General features: G+C 44.9%; 2 protein-coding genes across 2 annotated transcripts in view; both read right to left on the bottom strand.

Annotated features, from left to right (window-relative positions):
* Positions 1-933: 933 nt before the first annotated feature.
* wdr55 (WD repeat domain 55) lies at positions 934-7,988 on the bottom strand. The gene is made up of 6 exons (XM_072459207.1): positions 7,840-7,988; positions 5,727-5,935; positions 4,619-4,830; positions 4,049-4,155; positions 3,095-3,364; positions 934-1,940 (listed from the first exon to the last, which is right to left on the bottom strand). Exons 1-6 carry the CDS (start codon positions 7,986-7,988, stop codon positions 1,610-1,612), a joined length of 1,278 nt encoding a protein of 425 aa, XP_072315308.1. The 3' UTR covers positions 934-1,609.
* A 5,275-nt stretch (positions 7,989-13,263) lies between these two features.
* ttc39b (tetratricopeptide repeat domain 39B) overlaps positions 13,264-15,817 on the bottom strand; it is a 28,791-nt gene continuing 26,237 nt past the window's right edge. The window contains exons 17-19 of the mRNA XM_072459019.1: positions 15,603-15,720; positions 14,672-14,788; positions 13,264-14,601 (exon numbers count right to left, since the gene is read on the bottom strand). Coding sequence (XP_072315120.1) covers positions 14,505-14,601; positions 14,672-14,788; positions 15,603-15,720 — 332 coding nt within the window. The 3' untranslated portion in view covers positions 13,264-14,504. The remainder of the gene's footprint in view (positions 14,602-14,671; positions 14,789-15,602; positions 15,721-15,817) is intronic.

The following is a 15,817-nucleotide window of genomic DNA, read 5'->3' on the forward strand; positions in this document are numbered from 1 at the left end:
ACTCTGCGTCTCGTGAGCCGCAGGAAGGTGAAGGAGACGCCGCCAAAATAAGAGCTCACGAATGGAAGCGCGGGCGGGACGTTATTATGAAACATCGAGAGCGGTCAGAGCGCTTTGCCTCCCGATGAGGAGGTCGTGGGTGCAATTCCCGGGCCAGTGACGACACATGATCTCTCCTCCTTGTGTTCTCTCCGTGTCCTCCCTGTGTATTCTCTGTGTCCTCCTTGTGTTCCTCCCCGTGTCCTCCCTGTGTATTCTCTGTGTCCTCCTTGTGTTCCTCCCCGTGTCCTCCCTGTGTATTCTCTGTGTCCTCCTTGTGTCCTCCCCGTGTTCCCCGTGTCTTCCCCGTGTCCTCCCCGTGTCTTCCCCCGGTCCCCCCGTGTCCTCCCCATGTTCTCTCCGTGTATTCTGTGTCCTCTCTGTGTATTCTCTGTGTCCTCCCCGTGTCCTCCCCGTGTATTCTCTGTGTCCTCCTTGTGTCCTCCCCTTGTATTCTCTGTGTCCTCCCCGTGTATTCTCTGTGTCCTCCTTGTGTCCTCCCCGTGTCTTCACCATGTACTCCCCGTATCTTCCCCCCGTCCTCCCTGTGTCTTCCCCGTGTCTTCCCCCTGTCCTCCCATTGTCCTTCCCGTGGGTCCTTTTCATCACTGCCTTTGCTCTCTGTCTCTGTTAATGTCTGTGGACGGAAATAAAATAACTAAAAAAACTAGAATATCTACAAAGATTTTCCAAATGTTTATAAATCATGAACATGTTTAATTCACTAATAATGAACAAAAATGACCTAATCCTGAACTATAGGACGTATTTACAGATAATCATTACATCATTGACTTTAGCTCATCCCGACACCAGAAAGTGATTATTAAATGTGTCTTAATGATTAGTCGACGAGTCAAACGATTATTTCTATTGTGCATGAAGACTTTTTAGATTTTTAACCAAATAAATGTGGATTATTTGTAAACATCAAAAGATCTTATTCTATTTTCACATTTTGATTTAATAATGCCGCTGTCTTCGTTATAAACTGTCTTTTTCTGTTTTCAAGTCTGCGTGATCCAGAAAACTATTACAATCATCACAATCAATGTATTTCTTTGTATTTTTAACCAATGAGTAATTCACATTTATAAACGCTTTGTAAACATGTCTTATCATAAAGTGGGCGGGGCATTACGCTGGTTAAAATCTAATGATCTCGTTCCTGTGACATAATCGACACATCACGAGTCAATAATTGTCTCTTGAACGTGCAAAATGTGTCTGTAAATGTCTTGCTCGAGTTTCAATGGAACAAAAACGCAAAATCGATCATAAAATGAACCCCAAAAGTGACGAAATATCACTTATGTCTTTTTTGGAGCTTTTACTCATCGTTTTTGAGCTCATTTTTAACAATTGTTTGAGCTCATTTTCAGCATTCCATCTTCAAATTTCCAAAACGACAATTGCAACACGGTCGGTTTTCCCATAAACATGTATCCTGATATTTTTTTAAATCATGATTATCTGGCCCCGCCCCTTTATAAAGTGTGACAAATGTGGAAAAATATGATCTCTCACTGACAATTTCATTCAAGTCCGAAAAGTGTTTATCGAGCATCGTTCAGTCGCTGCCGCTGTCACTTTCCTCCTCCTCTTCCTCTTCTTCCTGTTTGCTTTCCGTCGGCTCCGCCTCCACGAGTCCGGAGAAGAAGTCGCCGTCGCCGTGCGCCTTCTTGCTGAGTGATTTGAGCCGCCCGTCCTTCCTCTTCCTCTTCCTGTACTCCTGCACTTTGGACTCGGGCAGCGAGCCCACGTCCCAGAACTTGACCAGCGCGTCGTGGCCGCAGCTGACCAGGAAGCGGCCGCAGTGGGAGCGGCCCAGCTCCTCCACGGGCTCGCCCACGTGCTGGCCCACGCAGCCAATCACACGGTTCGGCAGCAGGTTGACGGCGCTGGGGGAAAGACCGCGAAAAGCGAGGTTAAAATGTGTTAAACATGAACGATGAAACACTTAACGCGGCAAGATCTGATTTACTTTCCACGTTCATCAAATCGTCGAAATGTCAAATTAAATAAATAAAAATACATAAAAGGCTGGTGCCCCATTTCCCTTGTCACCAGTCTTTTATGTCATTCGTTTATTTATTTTGTTAAATTAAGCTGCAGACAATCTTAAAACTATTTATGTATGTTTAGTTTAAAGATAAGTCATTGTCTATAGGTTAATTTGACAAAATAAAAGACTGGTGCCCCATTTCCTTGGTCACCAGTTTTTTATGTAATTTTTTTCTTTCGTTAAATTAACCTGTAGACAATGACTTATCTTAAAAACAATTACCGGTATGTCTATTTAGTTTTAAAGAAAAGTAATTTTACACAGGTTGATTTAACAAAATAAATGACATAAAAGACTGGTGCCCCCTTTCCCTTGACACCAGTCTTTTATGTCATTTTTTTAAATTTTGTTAAATCAACCTGTAAATAATGACTTATCTTTAAACTAATTATGTCTGTTTCGTTTTGAAATACGTCATTTTACACAGGTTGATTTAACAAAATAAATGACATAAAAGACTGGTGCCCCCTTTCCCTTGACACCAGTCTTTTATGTCATTTATTTATTTTGTTAACCTGTAGACTATAACCTATCTTAAAATAGGAAGTGATGCATAATTTACACAAAGACACAACTTTTTTTTGACGCTCCAAACATTAATTCAACAAGATAAAGTCGCTCACTTATATTTTTATGCGTCAAATAAATACATTGTGACATTAGATGAGTTTTGGCCCAGTATTTCCTGGGTAATTTCCTAGTGTGATGTCATCAATTACAAACAGGAAGTAAAATTATAAACCTAAAAAATGTGCTATTCTGTGATGTTGTTTTTCAAAATAATGTTTTGTGAAATTCAAAATATTTTTATCTTAACTGCATTTAAGTTCAATGAGTCGTCCGAGCTGCAGGGGGAGCTTTAAGGTATGTTTTTGATGACGGAACAACGTTATAACTCAACTCTTTTTGCCTAATACGTGTCCTTTAATGCTGCAGAGCGTTCCGGCGAAAGCGAAACGCCCCTCGCGCAGACCCGGCGCGTCCTCTCACCGTATGTACCCGTCCATCGAGGCGATGCACATGATGCTGTCGGTGATGGGCAGCACGCAGTCCACCGACTCGGCCTTGACGGCGAAGCGGTCGCTGGTGGCGCCGAAGCCGTTCCAGTTGAAGATGTAGACGGTGCCCTCGCTGGAGCCGCACACCACCTTCTTCCCGCGCTTCATCAGCGCCACCGAGGTGAGGTCGCCGCTCTGGGACTCCGACTGCAGCTCGAAACGCCGACGCTTTATGTTGAACACGCCCATCGTCCCGTCGCCGCTGCGGGAACCGGACGAGACGGGGCAGAGTTTAAATACTGAGGCTCGAGACACAGCGTTCAAGCTGCTGTTACCGTATTTTCCGGACTATAAGCCGCACCAGCCAAAAAAATGCATAATAGAGAAGAAAAAAACATATATAAGTCGCATCTTTTTGGGGAAATGTATTTGTTAAATTCAAGACCAAGAACAGACATTTCATCGTGAAATGCAGTTTAAAATAATAACAGATGAGAGAACATGGTGAATAGGTGTACGTATGCTAACGCTAACACCTTCAGCTACATGAGGCACAGACAGAACTGTGGTAAGTGTCTGGTATGTTAACGTAACATATGAACAGTTATTCAGATAACTATAGCATAAAGAACATGCTAACAAGTTTAGCAAAGCATCAGTTTTACCCCAAATCACTAAATCCATTGAATTCTTCTTCCTCTGTGTCACTTCTAAACAACTCCACAAACTCCAGAGGAAGAGGAAGTGCAGATTCTTCTTCTGCGTCGCTTAGAGCCTAAAGCGCCCTCTTGTGGTTGTCAGTGTGAAAATAACAAATATCACATACAAGTTGCTCTGGAGTACAAGTCGCACCCCGGCCAAAACTATGAAAAAAAGTCCAATTTATAATCCGGAAAATACGGTATTTATTGAAGGGTGAGTCGCTATGGTAACTCAAGACTCGGACCTGGCTGTGAGCAGGATCCGTTTGGCCTGGTCCACGGCGATGCTGCTGATGTAGTCGTTGTGATGTTTCAGATCCATGAAGGACGTCCCTTTCCTCATGTCCCACACCTGCACACACACATCGCTATGACAACGAACGGCTCCACCAGGAGGTAAACCAGGACTAAAGCGGGACTAAAGCGGGACTAAAACGGGACTAAAGCGGGACTAAAACAGGACTAAAGCGGGACTAAAGCGGGACTAAAGCGGGGCTGAAACGGGACTAAAACGAGACTAAAGCGGGGCTGAAACAGGACTAAAACGAGACTAAAGCAGGACTAAACCAGGACTAAACCAGGACTAACACAGGACTAAAGCAGGACTAAAGCAGGACTAAAGCAGGACTAAAGCAGGCCTAAACCAGGACTAAAGCAGGCCTAAACCAGGACTAAAGCAGGCCTAAACCAGGACTAAAGCAGGCCTAAACCAGAACTAAACCAGGACTAAACCAGGACTAAACCAGGCCTAAACCAGGCCTAAACCAGGACTAAACCAGGACTAAACCAGGACTAAAGCAGGACAGTGAGTGCACCTTGACTGTGCCGGCGTCGTCTCCGGTCGCGAGGAGGTTTTCGTCGATGAGTTTGAGGGCGTTGATGGGGGCGGCGTGCGCGCCTCTGATCCGCGTCACCAGTTTCCCGCTCTCGGCGTCCAAAATGTGCACGGCCTTGTCCCGCGACACCGAGAACAGCTTCTGCCCGTCGTCCGAGAAACGGACCGCGCGGCAGGACTTCATGTGGTGCCCTGAGGGAGCGGGGACAAAAAGACAAAACTAAAGGCTAAATCCTGTGAAACATATTAGATTTGCATTCATAAAACAGTTTAAGCTCTTGACATCCCATTCACCTTTTCACATCTTTTTGGATTTAACAAGACAATGACAGAACTAAACAAGGTCTGAACAAGGTTTAAACTACAACCAAAACAGGAGTAAACTATTCTAGGAGTTTTAAAGGGGACATGTTATGCTAGTTTTACTTTTTTGAACTTTTAACCCTGTTCCAACTTTGTTCCCTCATCAAAAACATACCTAGAATAGCATTTAGCTTCATTTGCGCTAGTTTGATAGTTCGTAAACAATGGACAAAATGGGACTTTTATTTTGGACTTTGGATGCCACTTCCTTATTTGGTCATTCTATTCTTTATTTAGCTTGTGTTTTCTCTAGTCCTGCTGTCCACTCAACCGCGAACTGTTATAAATCCGTGCCAAGGATGTCAAGATTATAAGGTTAATAATCAATAATCGTGACAATTTTAGACGCAAAATGAAGTATTTCTGTTCAATCAATCGTCCAAAAACTAGACCTAAATGTAAAGAATGTTTTAAATCTGCCAGTTTTCATCATATTTAACTATATTTTGCCCTTCAGAACGTTTAAATACGTAAAGTCGGTCACAAACTTGAGAAAAAGTGACACGAGAATGAAGGAAAATGAAAGATTTCACTGTCGTTTAGTCTCAATAATCGTGAATAATCATTAAATCGTGATGTTTTTAAATTTATACATTCTAAATCTCTCGTGCATTTCCTCGTTTCCCTGGCTGGACCCTGGCCTCTGATTGGCCCGAGCGTCGCCTTCTCATCCTCTCACAGGTGATGAGTTTGTGCCCCGCCCCCTCGTCTCAAACCCCGCCCACCTGAGGACCAGAGCTCCCGCGTCTGCCCCTCGGTGCAGGAGTATCCGTAGGCGTACACGTCTCCGTCCACGTCGCCGCACACGATCAGGTCCCGGCTCGGGTGCAGCGCGATGGAGTTGGCGATGGCCTCGAGGCGCAGGTCCTCGGGAGTGTCCAGAACCCGAGGGGGGCGCTCTTCCTCCTCCTCTTCATCTTCATCACTGCTACACCTGTCACGGAAACATGAATAAATGTCTGCACTGTGGTGCATTTTGTTCTTATTTATGTTGTATGATTGTAAATATACTTGACTGGAGGCAATATGAAGTGGGCATTTTAACTCATTAAGGTTTTTTAAGTCTTTATAACAAAAATAAGCAACTATTTGGAATTTCCAGGGAAGAAATGAAAGATACTTTGTTTTTTCTACCACAGAGGATGGGGAAATATTGTATTTGAGCTTCACAAAACTATAAATGTGGTAACGTATGTACCGTATTTTCCGGACTATAAGTCGCACCTTTTTTCATAGTTTTGGCCGGGATGCGACTTATACTTATATTTATACTTATATACTTATACTCCGGAGCGACTTATATGTGATATTATTTGTTATTTTCACACACAACCGCATTTCATACTCCAGTGCAACTTATATATGTTTTTTTCTGCTCTATTATGTTTTTTTTTTTTTTTGCTGGTGCGACTTATAGTCCGGAAAATATCGTAATAAGTTGTGGGATCGTCAACATTTTGGTAAGTATTTGTCATCATTTCTCAAAAGAATAGTCCGATTTTATTCAAATGTATCGGACTTTGACGGAAACTTGACTGAGATACTCTTTAATCGTTTAACCCCTAAAATGTTTCTGTTTATAGACGTTTAAAGTGTCTGCTTTTGATTAGTGTTCTTGGAATCCGGGAATGTCGAGGACTGAACCAGATCTGAACCAATCCAGGACAAAAAGTATGATCAAACCATGGCTAAAGCGAGAAAATAACCAAGATTGTCGTGTTTAAAGTGACTAAAACAAGACATAAACCAGACTAATCATAAACACGTACAATATCATCACGTTTGAACTGACTAAAATAAGAATAATCATGAAAATAACCAAGATGATCAAGTTTAAACTAAATAGAACCAGACTCATTGTGAAAATAACCAAGATTATCATGTTAAAATGTACTAAACCAAGACTAATCATAACTAAAAAAAACAAGATCATCAAGTTTAAACCAGACTAATCATGTGTAAACTGACTAGAACAAGACTAACACAAGACTAATTGTGAAAATATACAAGATTATCATGTTTAAACTGACAAAAACAAGACTAACTCAGGACTGAACTAGGTCTTCACAAGGAGGACTAAACCAGGACTAAACCAGTTTTAAACCAGGACTAAATCAGGTTTGAACCAGGACTAAACCGGGACTAAACCAGGTCTAAACTAGGACTAAACCAGGACTAAACCAGGTCCAAACCAGGACAAAACCAGGACTAAACCAGGTCCAAACCAGGACTAAACTAGGACTAAACAAGGTCTAAACCAGGACTAAACCAGGTTTAAACCAGGTATAACTAGGACTAAACCAGGTCTGAACTAGGACTAAACCAGGTCTAAACTAGGACTAAACCAGTTTTAAACCAGGACTAAACCAGGTTTAAACCAGGTATAACTAGGACTAAACCAGGTCTGAACTAGGACTAAACCAGGTCTAAACTAGGACTAAACCAGTTTTAAACCAGGACTAAACCGGGACTAAACCAGGTCTAAACTAGGACTAAACCAGGACTAAACCAGGTCCAAACCAGGACTAAACCAGGTCTAAACTAGGACTAAACCAGGTTTAAACCAGGTATAACTAGGACTAAACCAGGTCTGAACTAGGACTAAACCAGGACTAAACCAGGTCCAAACCAGGACTAAACCAGGTTTAAACCAGGTATAAACTAGGACTAAACCAGGTCTGAACTAGGACTAAACCAGGTTTAAACCAGGACTAAACCAGGTCTAAACCAGGACTAAAGCAGGACTAAACCAGGTCTAAACCAGGACTAAAGCAGGACTAAAGCAGGTCTAAACCAGGTCTAAGCCAGGACTAAACTGTATAAATATGAGGCGCTTACTTTTCTCCCGAGTCTTTGGGCTCCTCTTTGTCCTGGTCTTTGTCCTGGTCCTGGTCTTTGTCCTGGTCTGGCTCAGGTTCAGATGTTGTGTCTTTAGTTTCTTCACTTTCTCTCGTGTTTTCCGTCGCGTGCTCTGCGGGCGCCGCCATGTTGTTTACACTCGTCTTCTTCGACAGTGTTTGTGGTGAGTGCTGTCCATGGTGCTGTCCATGATGCTGCCCCCTGCGGCGCGGCACGCGCACTGCACCCGCGATCAAGGCTGAAGGAGCCAGGAGTGTAACAGGCAAATAAACATATTATTACATAACTACTGAGTCTAATGACAAATCCTTTATTATATTATATATATTAATAAGTAAAAATAAGTCATAAAAATCCTCTCTTCTTGACTTTTTTTTGGTTGCGTTTTGATTTTTGAAGATATTTATGAGTTTCAGTCAAATTATTCCTTTTTTGGGAAGACTTGGACATGGACTGGCCTCCTGCTGGTGCCAGAGTCAGGACTAAACATGGACCGGCCTCCTGCTGGTGCCAGAGTCAGGACTAAACATGGACCGGCCTCCTGCTGGTGCCCAGAGTCAGGACTAAACATGGACCGGCCTCCTGCTGGTGCCAGAGTCAGGACTAAACATGGACCGACCTCCTGCTGGTGCCAGAGTCAGGACTAAACATGGACCGGCCTCCTGCTGGTGCCCAGAGTCAGGACTAAACATGGACCGGCCTCCTGCTGGTGCCAGAGTCAGAACTAAACATGGACTGGCCTCCTGCTGGTGCCAGAGTCAGGACTAAACATGGACCAGCCTCCTGCTGGTGCCAGAGTCAGGACTAAACATGGACCGGCCTCCTGCTGGTGCCGGAGTCAGGACTAAACATGGACCGGCCTCCTGCTGGTGCCAAAGTCAGGACTAAACATGGTTCGGCCTCCTGCTGGTGTCCAGAGTCAGGACTAAACATGGACCGGCCTCCTGCTGGTGCCAGAGTCAGGACTAAACATGGACCGGCCTCCTGCTGGTGCCCAGAGTCAGGACTAAACATGGATCGGCCTCCTGCTGGTGCCAGAGTCAGGACTAAACATGGACCGGCCTCCTGCTGGTGCCAGAGTCAGGACTAAACATGGACCGGCCTCCTGCTGGTGCCAGAGTCAGGACTAAACATGGACCGGCCTCCTGCTGGTGCCAGAGTCAGGACTAAACATGGACCGGCCTCCTGCTGGTGCCAGAGTCAGGAATAAACATGGACCGGCCTCCTGCTGGTGCCAGAGTCAGGACTAAACATGGACCGGCCTCCTGCTGGTGCCAGAGTCAGGACTAAACATGGACCGGCCTCCTGCTGGTGCCAGAGTCAGGACTAAACATGGACCGGCCTCCTGCTGGTGCCAGATTCAGGACTAAACATGGACCGACCTCCTGCTGGTGCCCAGAGTCAGGACTAAACATGGACCGGCCTCCTGCTGGTGCCAGAGTCAGGACTAAACATGGACCGGCCTCCTGCTGGTGCCAGAGTCAAGACTAAACATGGACCGGCCTCCTGCTGGTGCCAGAGTCAGGACTAAACATGGACCGGCCTCCTGCTGGTGCCAGAGTCAGGACTAAACATGGACCGGCCTCCTGCTGGTGCCAGAGTCAGGACTAAACATGGACCGGCCTCCTGCTGGTGCCAGAGTCAGGACTAAACATGGACCGGCCTCCTGCTGGTGCCAGAGTCAGGACTAAACATGGACCGGCCTCCTGCTGGTGCCAGAGTCAGGACTAAACATGGACCGGCCTCCTGCTGGTGCCAGAGTCAGGACTAAACATGGACCGGCCTCCTGCTGGTGCCAGAGTCAGGACTAAACATGGACCGGCCTCCTGCTGGTGCCAGAGTCAGGACTAAACATGGACCAGCCTCCTGCTGGTGCCAGAGTCAGGACTAAACATGGACCAACCTCCTGCTGGTGCCAGAGTCAGGACTAAGGACTAAACATGGACCGGCCTCCTGCTGGTGCTCAGAGACTTGCTGCACAAAATGAAAACAGAGACGTTCAAAGCGTATATAGTGTTTTATTGCACGATGTGTACATGTCTATAACGGAGTGGCTATCGGAAGCAAACAACAGTGACGTATCGTTCAAAAAGCTCCACATGCAAAGCCAAAAAAGCCGCGACACATTTCAAACACGGACGAGACGAGGCGCCGACCGACGCCGAGACGCACGGACGGAGAGCGGTGGCAGTGGACAAGCAAGAGCGCTCCGACTGTGACTTCACCCAAACCAACGCGGTATCGGCTGAACGTCGGGTCAATCCACTCCAGTTTAGCCGATAACGCAATTTGTACGAACAATTTCAGTTCCCGAACTCCAGTTTTGGCAGCGTTTTGATGTTCCTGCAGGACCACGGTCGCATTGAAAGTCATTCTGGACTTCAATCTCAGCTAATTGTGAGAATACTGCATATTTCAGTTCAAACTGACGACCAAATATCCGAGTACGTCCAAACTACAAGTAATCAAGTAGTTTTTGTCAGATACTGTTTACTCGTGACGTACTTTGAAGTGCGTTACACCTATAGATTTAGCGATATATCGAAAAAATCGATAAGAATGACCTTAAAAAAGACAGAAACGCCTCGTGTGATCTCCAAAAACCGGTGTTCGAAGTGATATTTCTGCACGTTTCTGCTTAAATTCGCAGATATTTGGCGATACTTTAACCACAGCGATGCGTTTACGACGTCAAGTGCCACGACTCTCGGACAAACGCAGTTGAAAACATTTACTGCACAAATTGTTGATCTCGACATATTTCCGAAGACACAAGAGTTTTACATCCAGGCACAAGAAAAGAGAAACATACAAATCATATCATGTACAAGGAAAACAACAATAATAAAAGCATAAAACAACACATTGTTTTGGTCTTTAAAGTCGTGCGATACATTCGTGATAAAGAAGGAATACGTTGTTGTTCAGTGTTAGCGTTTGTTGCGAAGCTGAAATTCGTACACGTTTTTGGGGCGTTAATTTGCTCTTTGTAAATATTAAAACAGGAAGGAAGCAATGGCTAAATATAGTATAATATAAACACGTTTTTAATCTTTGTGGCAGAGCTGCTGTGCTTTTGTTCATCTTGAAGCAAATATTCGTTTTGTGAATGTTACGTGTGTCAATAAAACACAACATCTGGGCATATTTCTTCCAAGACGGTTCGTTCGGTGTTCGTTTTGGTCGCTGCTTGTCAATTTTGCCACAAATTTACACAGGAAAAGGACGTAAATAAAGAAGAAAACCCGTCAGAATGAATTAGTTTTGTTGTTTTAAGCTGGTTTCTTGGGTCGCATTTACAATACAAATTGAAGCGGACTCGGTTTGATTAGAGACCAAAGTTGTAACATTGTCTCTTTCTCTGAGCTGGTCTGGTTCACGTTCAGACCTGCAGAATGACACTTCTCCTCCTCACCTGAAGAGGTGCTGTGTGCAACATCAGACAGAGGAATGACGTGAGGAGGAGAACTGGAGCTCTGCCTGATCTGTTTGGATTCATTCTTTGGCTTTGACGGATCAAACCCACAGCCTGCCCCACATGTGCACAGCCTGCCCCATATGTGCACACCCTGCCCCACATGTGCACAGCCTGCCCCACATGTGCACAGCCTGCCCCACATGTGCACAATCTGCCCCATATGTGCACACCCTGCCCCACATGTGCACAACCTGCCCCACATGTGCACAGCCTGCCCCACATGTGCACAATCTGCCCCATATGTGCACACCCTGCCCCACATGTGCACAATCTGCCCCATATGTGCACACCCTGCCCCACATGTGCACAACCTGCCCCACATGTGCACAGCCTGCCCCACATGTGCACAATCTGCCCCATATGTGCACACCCTGCCCCATATGTGCACAACCTGTCCCACATGTGCAGGTTACCTGCCCCACATGTGCACAGCCTGCCCCACATGTGCACAACCTGTCCCGCATGTGCACAGCCTGCCCTACAAGTGCACAACTTTCCCCACAACTAACCCTAAATGTGCACAACCTTCCCCACATGTGCACAATGTCACATTTACAGCTTATCACTGGTTAAATATAAGCCACTTTCCCCACATTAAATCCAGCGTAAATATGATCTTTTATGCTTTAAACCTTGTTCTTGTAGTAAGTATATTCAGCTGGAGAGGCCCATACATTGTCATTATAATCGAACCAGACTTTGAGCCGCTCCTGTGGCTCTCGCGTGTCATTTGACCCGCTGTCGCACACGGCCCTGAACATCGCACGAGTCTCGCTAAAAATGAAGATTTCGGCTTCACAAAAAACAGAGGTATTTTCTTTTGTTTTCACGTAAAGCGCGGGAGGTTTTCATTGGCGGCCGGCGTCGTTAGCGTAAATGCACTTGTAGTTTAGAGCTCTGCGTTCAGAGCTCCTGGACGTGTCTACAACGTGCACTTTGAACAGAATCCGAACTCTAAAGCCACAATCTGATTTATTTCCCCCCAAAAACAAAGAGGAAGACAAAAGAGGAGGTTTAAAGAAGAGGAAGCGGACAAAACGCTGACGTGACAGAAATCAAGGCTTCTGTGAGGTTAAAAGACGGCATTAGCGATAAATAAATAAAAACACACTGGTCTAAGACACGTCACGTTTGAACAGCTAAAGGCTTGTAGTGTTTCGTTTTTTATATTGCTGCGAAAATGTGCGCCAAAGTACGTGGTTTTGTCGCTAAAGTATAAGGCGTTTCACGGAATATTGTTATTGAGAAACATGTGACTCACGTCCCCCAGACTTATTTCTACTTCTGTTTGAATCTGTAGCAACAGTCAAGTTTAAATATGTACAAACAGTATAACCAGAATATATTAGAACATTTAAAGGCCCATAAATATATATATATATATATATCATTATATTTGTGCAAATGCTGTTTAAAAGATGAAGGTTTTCAGAGGGACAAACCTCATTTAGGCTGCGTTCACAAACAAAACATCTAAACCAGAACAAAACCAGGATTAAACCAGGTCTAAACCGGGTCTAAACCGGGTCTAAACCAGGTCTAAACCAGGAATAAACCAGGAATAAACCAGGACTAAACCAGGTCTAAACCAGGACTAAACCAGGAATAAACCAGGAATAAACCAGGACTAAACCAGGTCTAAACCAGGACTAAACCAGGAGTAAACCAGGTCTAAATCAGGTCTAAACTAGGACTAAACCAGGTCTAAACCAGGACTAAACCAGGAGTAAACCAGGTCTAAATCAGGTCTAAACTAGGACTAAACCAGGTCTAAACCAGGACTAAACCAGGAGTAAACCAGGTCTAAATCAGGTCTAAACTAGGACTAAACCAGGTCTAAACCAGGAGTAAACCAGGTCTAAACCAGGTCTAAACCAGGTCTAAACTAGGATTAAACCAGGACTAAACCAGGAGTAAACCAGGTCTAAACCAGTAGTAAACCAGGTCTAAACTAGGACTAAACTAGGACTAAACTAGGACTAAACCAGGACAAACGTGAACGCAGCTCAAGTAAAGACAGATGCTTGTGAATGAGTTGAATTTGTTTTCTTCGTTCCAGGTAAAGATGCACTGCGTAACTTTGCTGGCGTGTCCGTCACCCGCTTGGTTTCCGTGGCGAGTCGGGATGCAGAACAGTATATCGCAAACACATCGATATCGACTAAAAGGATCGACAGAAATGTGTTGTTTTTTTAAATGAAAACGTTGAAAAAGATCAATTTTATTCTAAAGTGGGTCTTGAAAAGGATTGTACCACAAGGACTGACCAAAACGAAGACTATCTGGACAAAACGGACTCCAAGTTAAGCTAACGCGAGGAACCAGTGGCCTAGAATGTGCCACAGTACGCTATCAAACTCATCCGTCACCGTGGAGACAAGCGGGTAGAGCGCAAACGGGTCAAGTTACGGATCAGATCTGCGGCGAGGCGTCAACAATCACAGAGAGAACAAATGTTTTGTCACGGGATTTGGCATCGGCGATAGAAACGTAATGAAATAAATGCTGCTGTGTAAATGGTTTCATCGGAGCCATACTGCGGAACATTCCAGGCTGCGCGATACAATCTCCATGGAAACGAGCGTCGACAGAAAAGCTACGCAGTGCAACCTTTGAACACTGAGCGGTCGAAACACGTGCGGTTATGGAAACACTGCGAAATTTGGTCAGTTTGTCCCACGAAAACGACTTTTGGCATCGCCGCCTTCACTGGGAACCGTCGCGTTCGCTTAGCTCGACGCGCTAATGGAGGCACAAGGGCTAAAGCTAAAAAATAATAAATAGGACACAAATAAGAATTAAGAAAGATTAAGAACTGTTGTTGAATAAAATCGGAATATCCCAACCTTACTTCAGAGTTAGCAGATGGAAACTCCCGTAAGTTACATGAGGTCTGTTTTAAAGGCTTTGTCCACAATGATATGCTAGCAAACGGAAGGAAAGTTAAGCCTAAACTAGGACTTAACCCAGAACTAAACCTGGACTAGACCAGAGAAAATAATTGTACTTATTTCATGACCCATTGTGGTCTTATACTTCCATTTTGTCCCGTTAATGTGACTTTTCTTTACTAGTTTTGAGATATCACTGCGATATCATTGTGGACGTAGCCGGGCACGTATTCTGTGAAGTATTTTGAGTCATTAGCGCTGTGTCCCAAGACTTCTTATGGAGTGCTGACTGGAGAACCCTTGAGGCTGTTGAGGGCGGCGTGGATCCGGAAGTGAAGCCTGGACTCCATGGAATAATCCTTGTAATTTGTCCTGGAAGGGAAAATAATCGGTAAAACAGTGAAATGCCGGTTTCACGGGTCAGAAAAGGCGGAGCACTGACTTGGCGTTCTCGATGAAGGAGGCGGCGCGGGCCAAGTCGCCCTGCTGCTTGTACAAGAGTCCCAGCTCGTACAGCGTGAACGGCACCAGGTAGTGGTCGTACCGGATCCGACGCTCGCTGAAACAGAGTCGCCGCGGGTTACGGAGGTGTGCGAGGCTCCGGGCGCTTCCCTCCAGACCAACAGAGGGCGCTGCTGAGAGACTCTGACCGCGCGAGTGACTTAGAACCACCCCTCCTATGTTATGCACAAGCTATTTATTATTATTTTATGTTTTTTTTAATTACAATTGTGTCGTTTTTGAATTGTTTTTATTGCATTATTTTTCCACATGGTTTGATTTGTAGCGTTTTAATGTTAAAAAAGGTGGAATCAGCGAGAATTGTTGGAAAAAAAACTATTTAAAAAAAAGAAAAAGTCAAAAAAAAAAAAAAAAAAAGTCAAAAGTTATTATTTCTTATCTTGTTTTTTGTGCTTGGATGTTGAGCACTTTTTGTTTTTTGACCAAACAGCAATAAAAAAATAAAAGTGTGCTACCAAATTGTATCTGTACTGTCATGCTTGTTGCCATTTTTGAGTAATAAAAATGTTTGTAAAGAAAAATTCATGGTTTTAAGCTTATTCTATTTGTAACATTTTGAGGACTTTTCCCAACTCAAAAAATGTAGTTTCAAGTTGACAATTGCTATGGCAACGGTCGTATTTTCAGAATTTTCTGAATTTTCACTCCGAAACCTGTGAATCGCGAGTGAAGCATCTCGTGCGCTCCGGTTCGAGTCGGGATCAAACCCTCGACATTTAGGTTAACGAGTAAATGCTTATAACGATGAGCCGCCGACCCTCTGCTCCGCCCTCTGCTCCGCCCTCGCGCGCAGGGTCTCGCTCAGCACCGCCCTCTGCTGGCCGGATTCACAGTTCCACCCGTGGCTTTACCTGGAGAGCACCTGAGTGAAGCAGAGCTCGGCCTGCAGCAAGCGGCCCAGATGCTTCAGACACAGACCCTTCAGCATCTGCACCAGACAGCTGTCGTCAGGGTGATACTCCGACGGGTCTGTGGAGGGGGGGGGGGGGGGGGGGGGACACAGGGATGTTTAAAAGACCTGCTTTAGCTCGTCTATTTCTGCTCCGGTCTGCGTTCTGTTCGGGGT

Source organism: Eucyclogobius newberryi, unplaced genomic scaffold, assembly GCF_026437365.1.
Source record: "Eucyclogobius newberryi isolate DKJ021-1_F unplaced genomic scaffold, fEucNew1.0.hap1 SCAF_22, whole genome shotgun sequence".
Classification (NCBI taxonomy): domain Eukaryota; kingdom Metazoa; phylum Chordata; class Actinopteri; order Gobiiformes; family Gobiidae; genus Eucyclogobius; species Eucyclogobius newberryi.

Excerpts from the sequence above, each read along its gene's own strand:
- wdr55 (XM_072459207.1), bottom strand. The coding sequence starts at position 7,988 with ATGGCGGCGCCCGCAGAGCACGCGACGGAAAACACGAGAGAAAGTGAA. Across the intron at positions 5,936-7,839 it reads CCCAAAGACTCGGGAGAAAA|GTGTAGCAGTGATGAAGATG; the intron begins GTAAGCGCCTCA and ends TTTCCGTGACAG. Across the intron at positions 1,941-3,094 it reads TCGATGGACGGGTACATACG|CGCCGTCAACCTGCTGCCGA; the intron begins GTGAGAGGACGC and ends TCTTTCCCCCAG.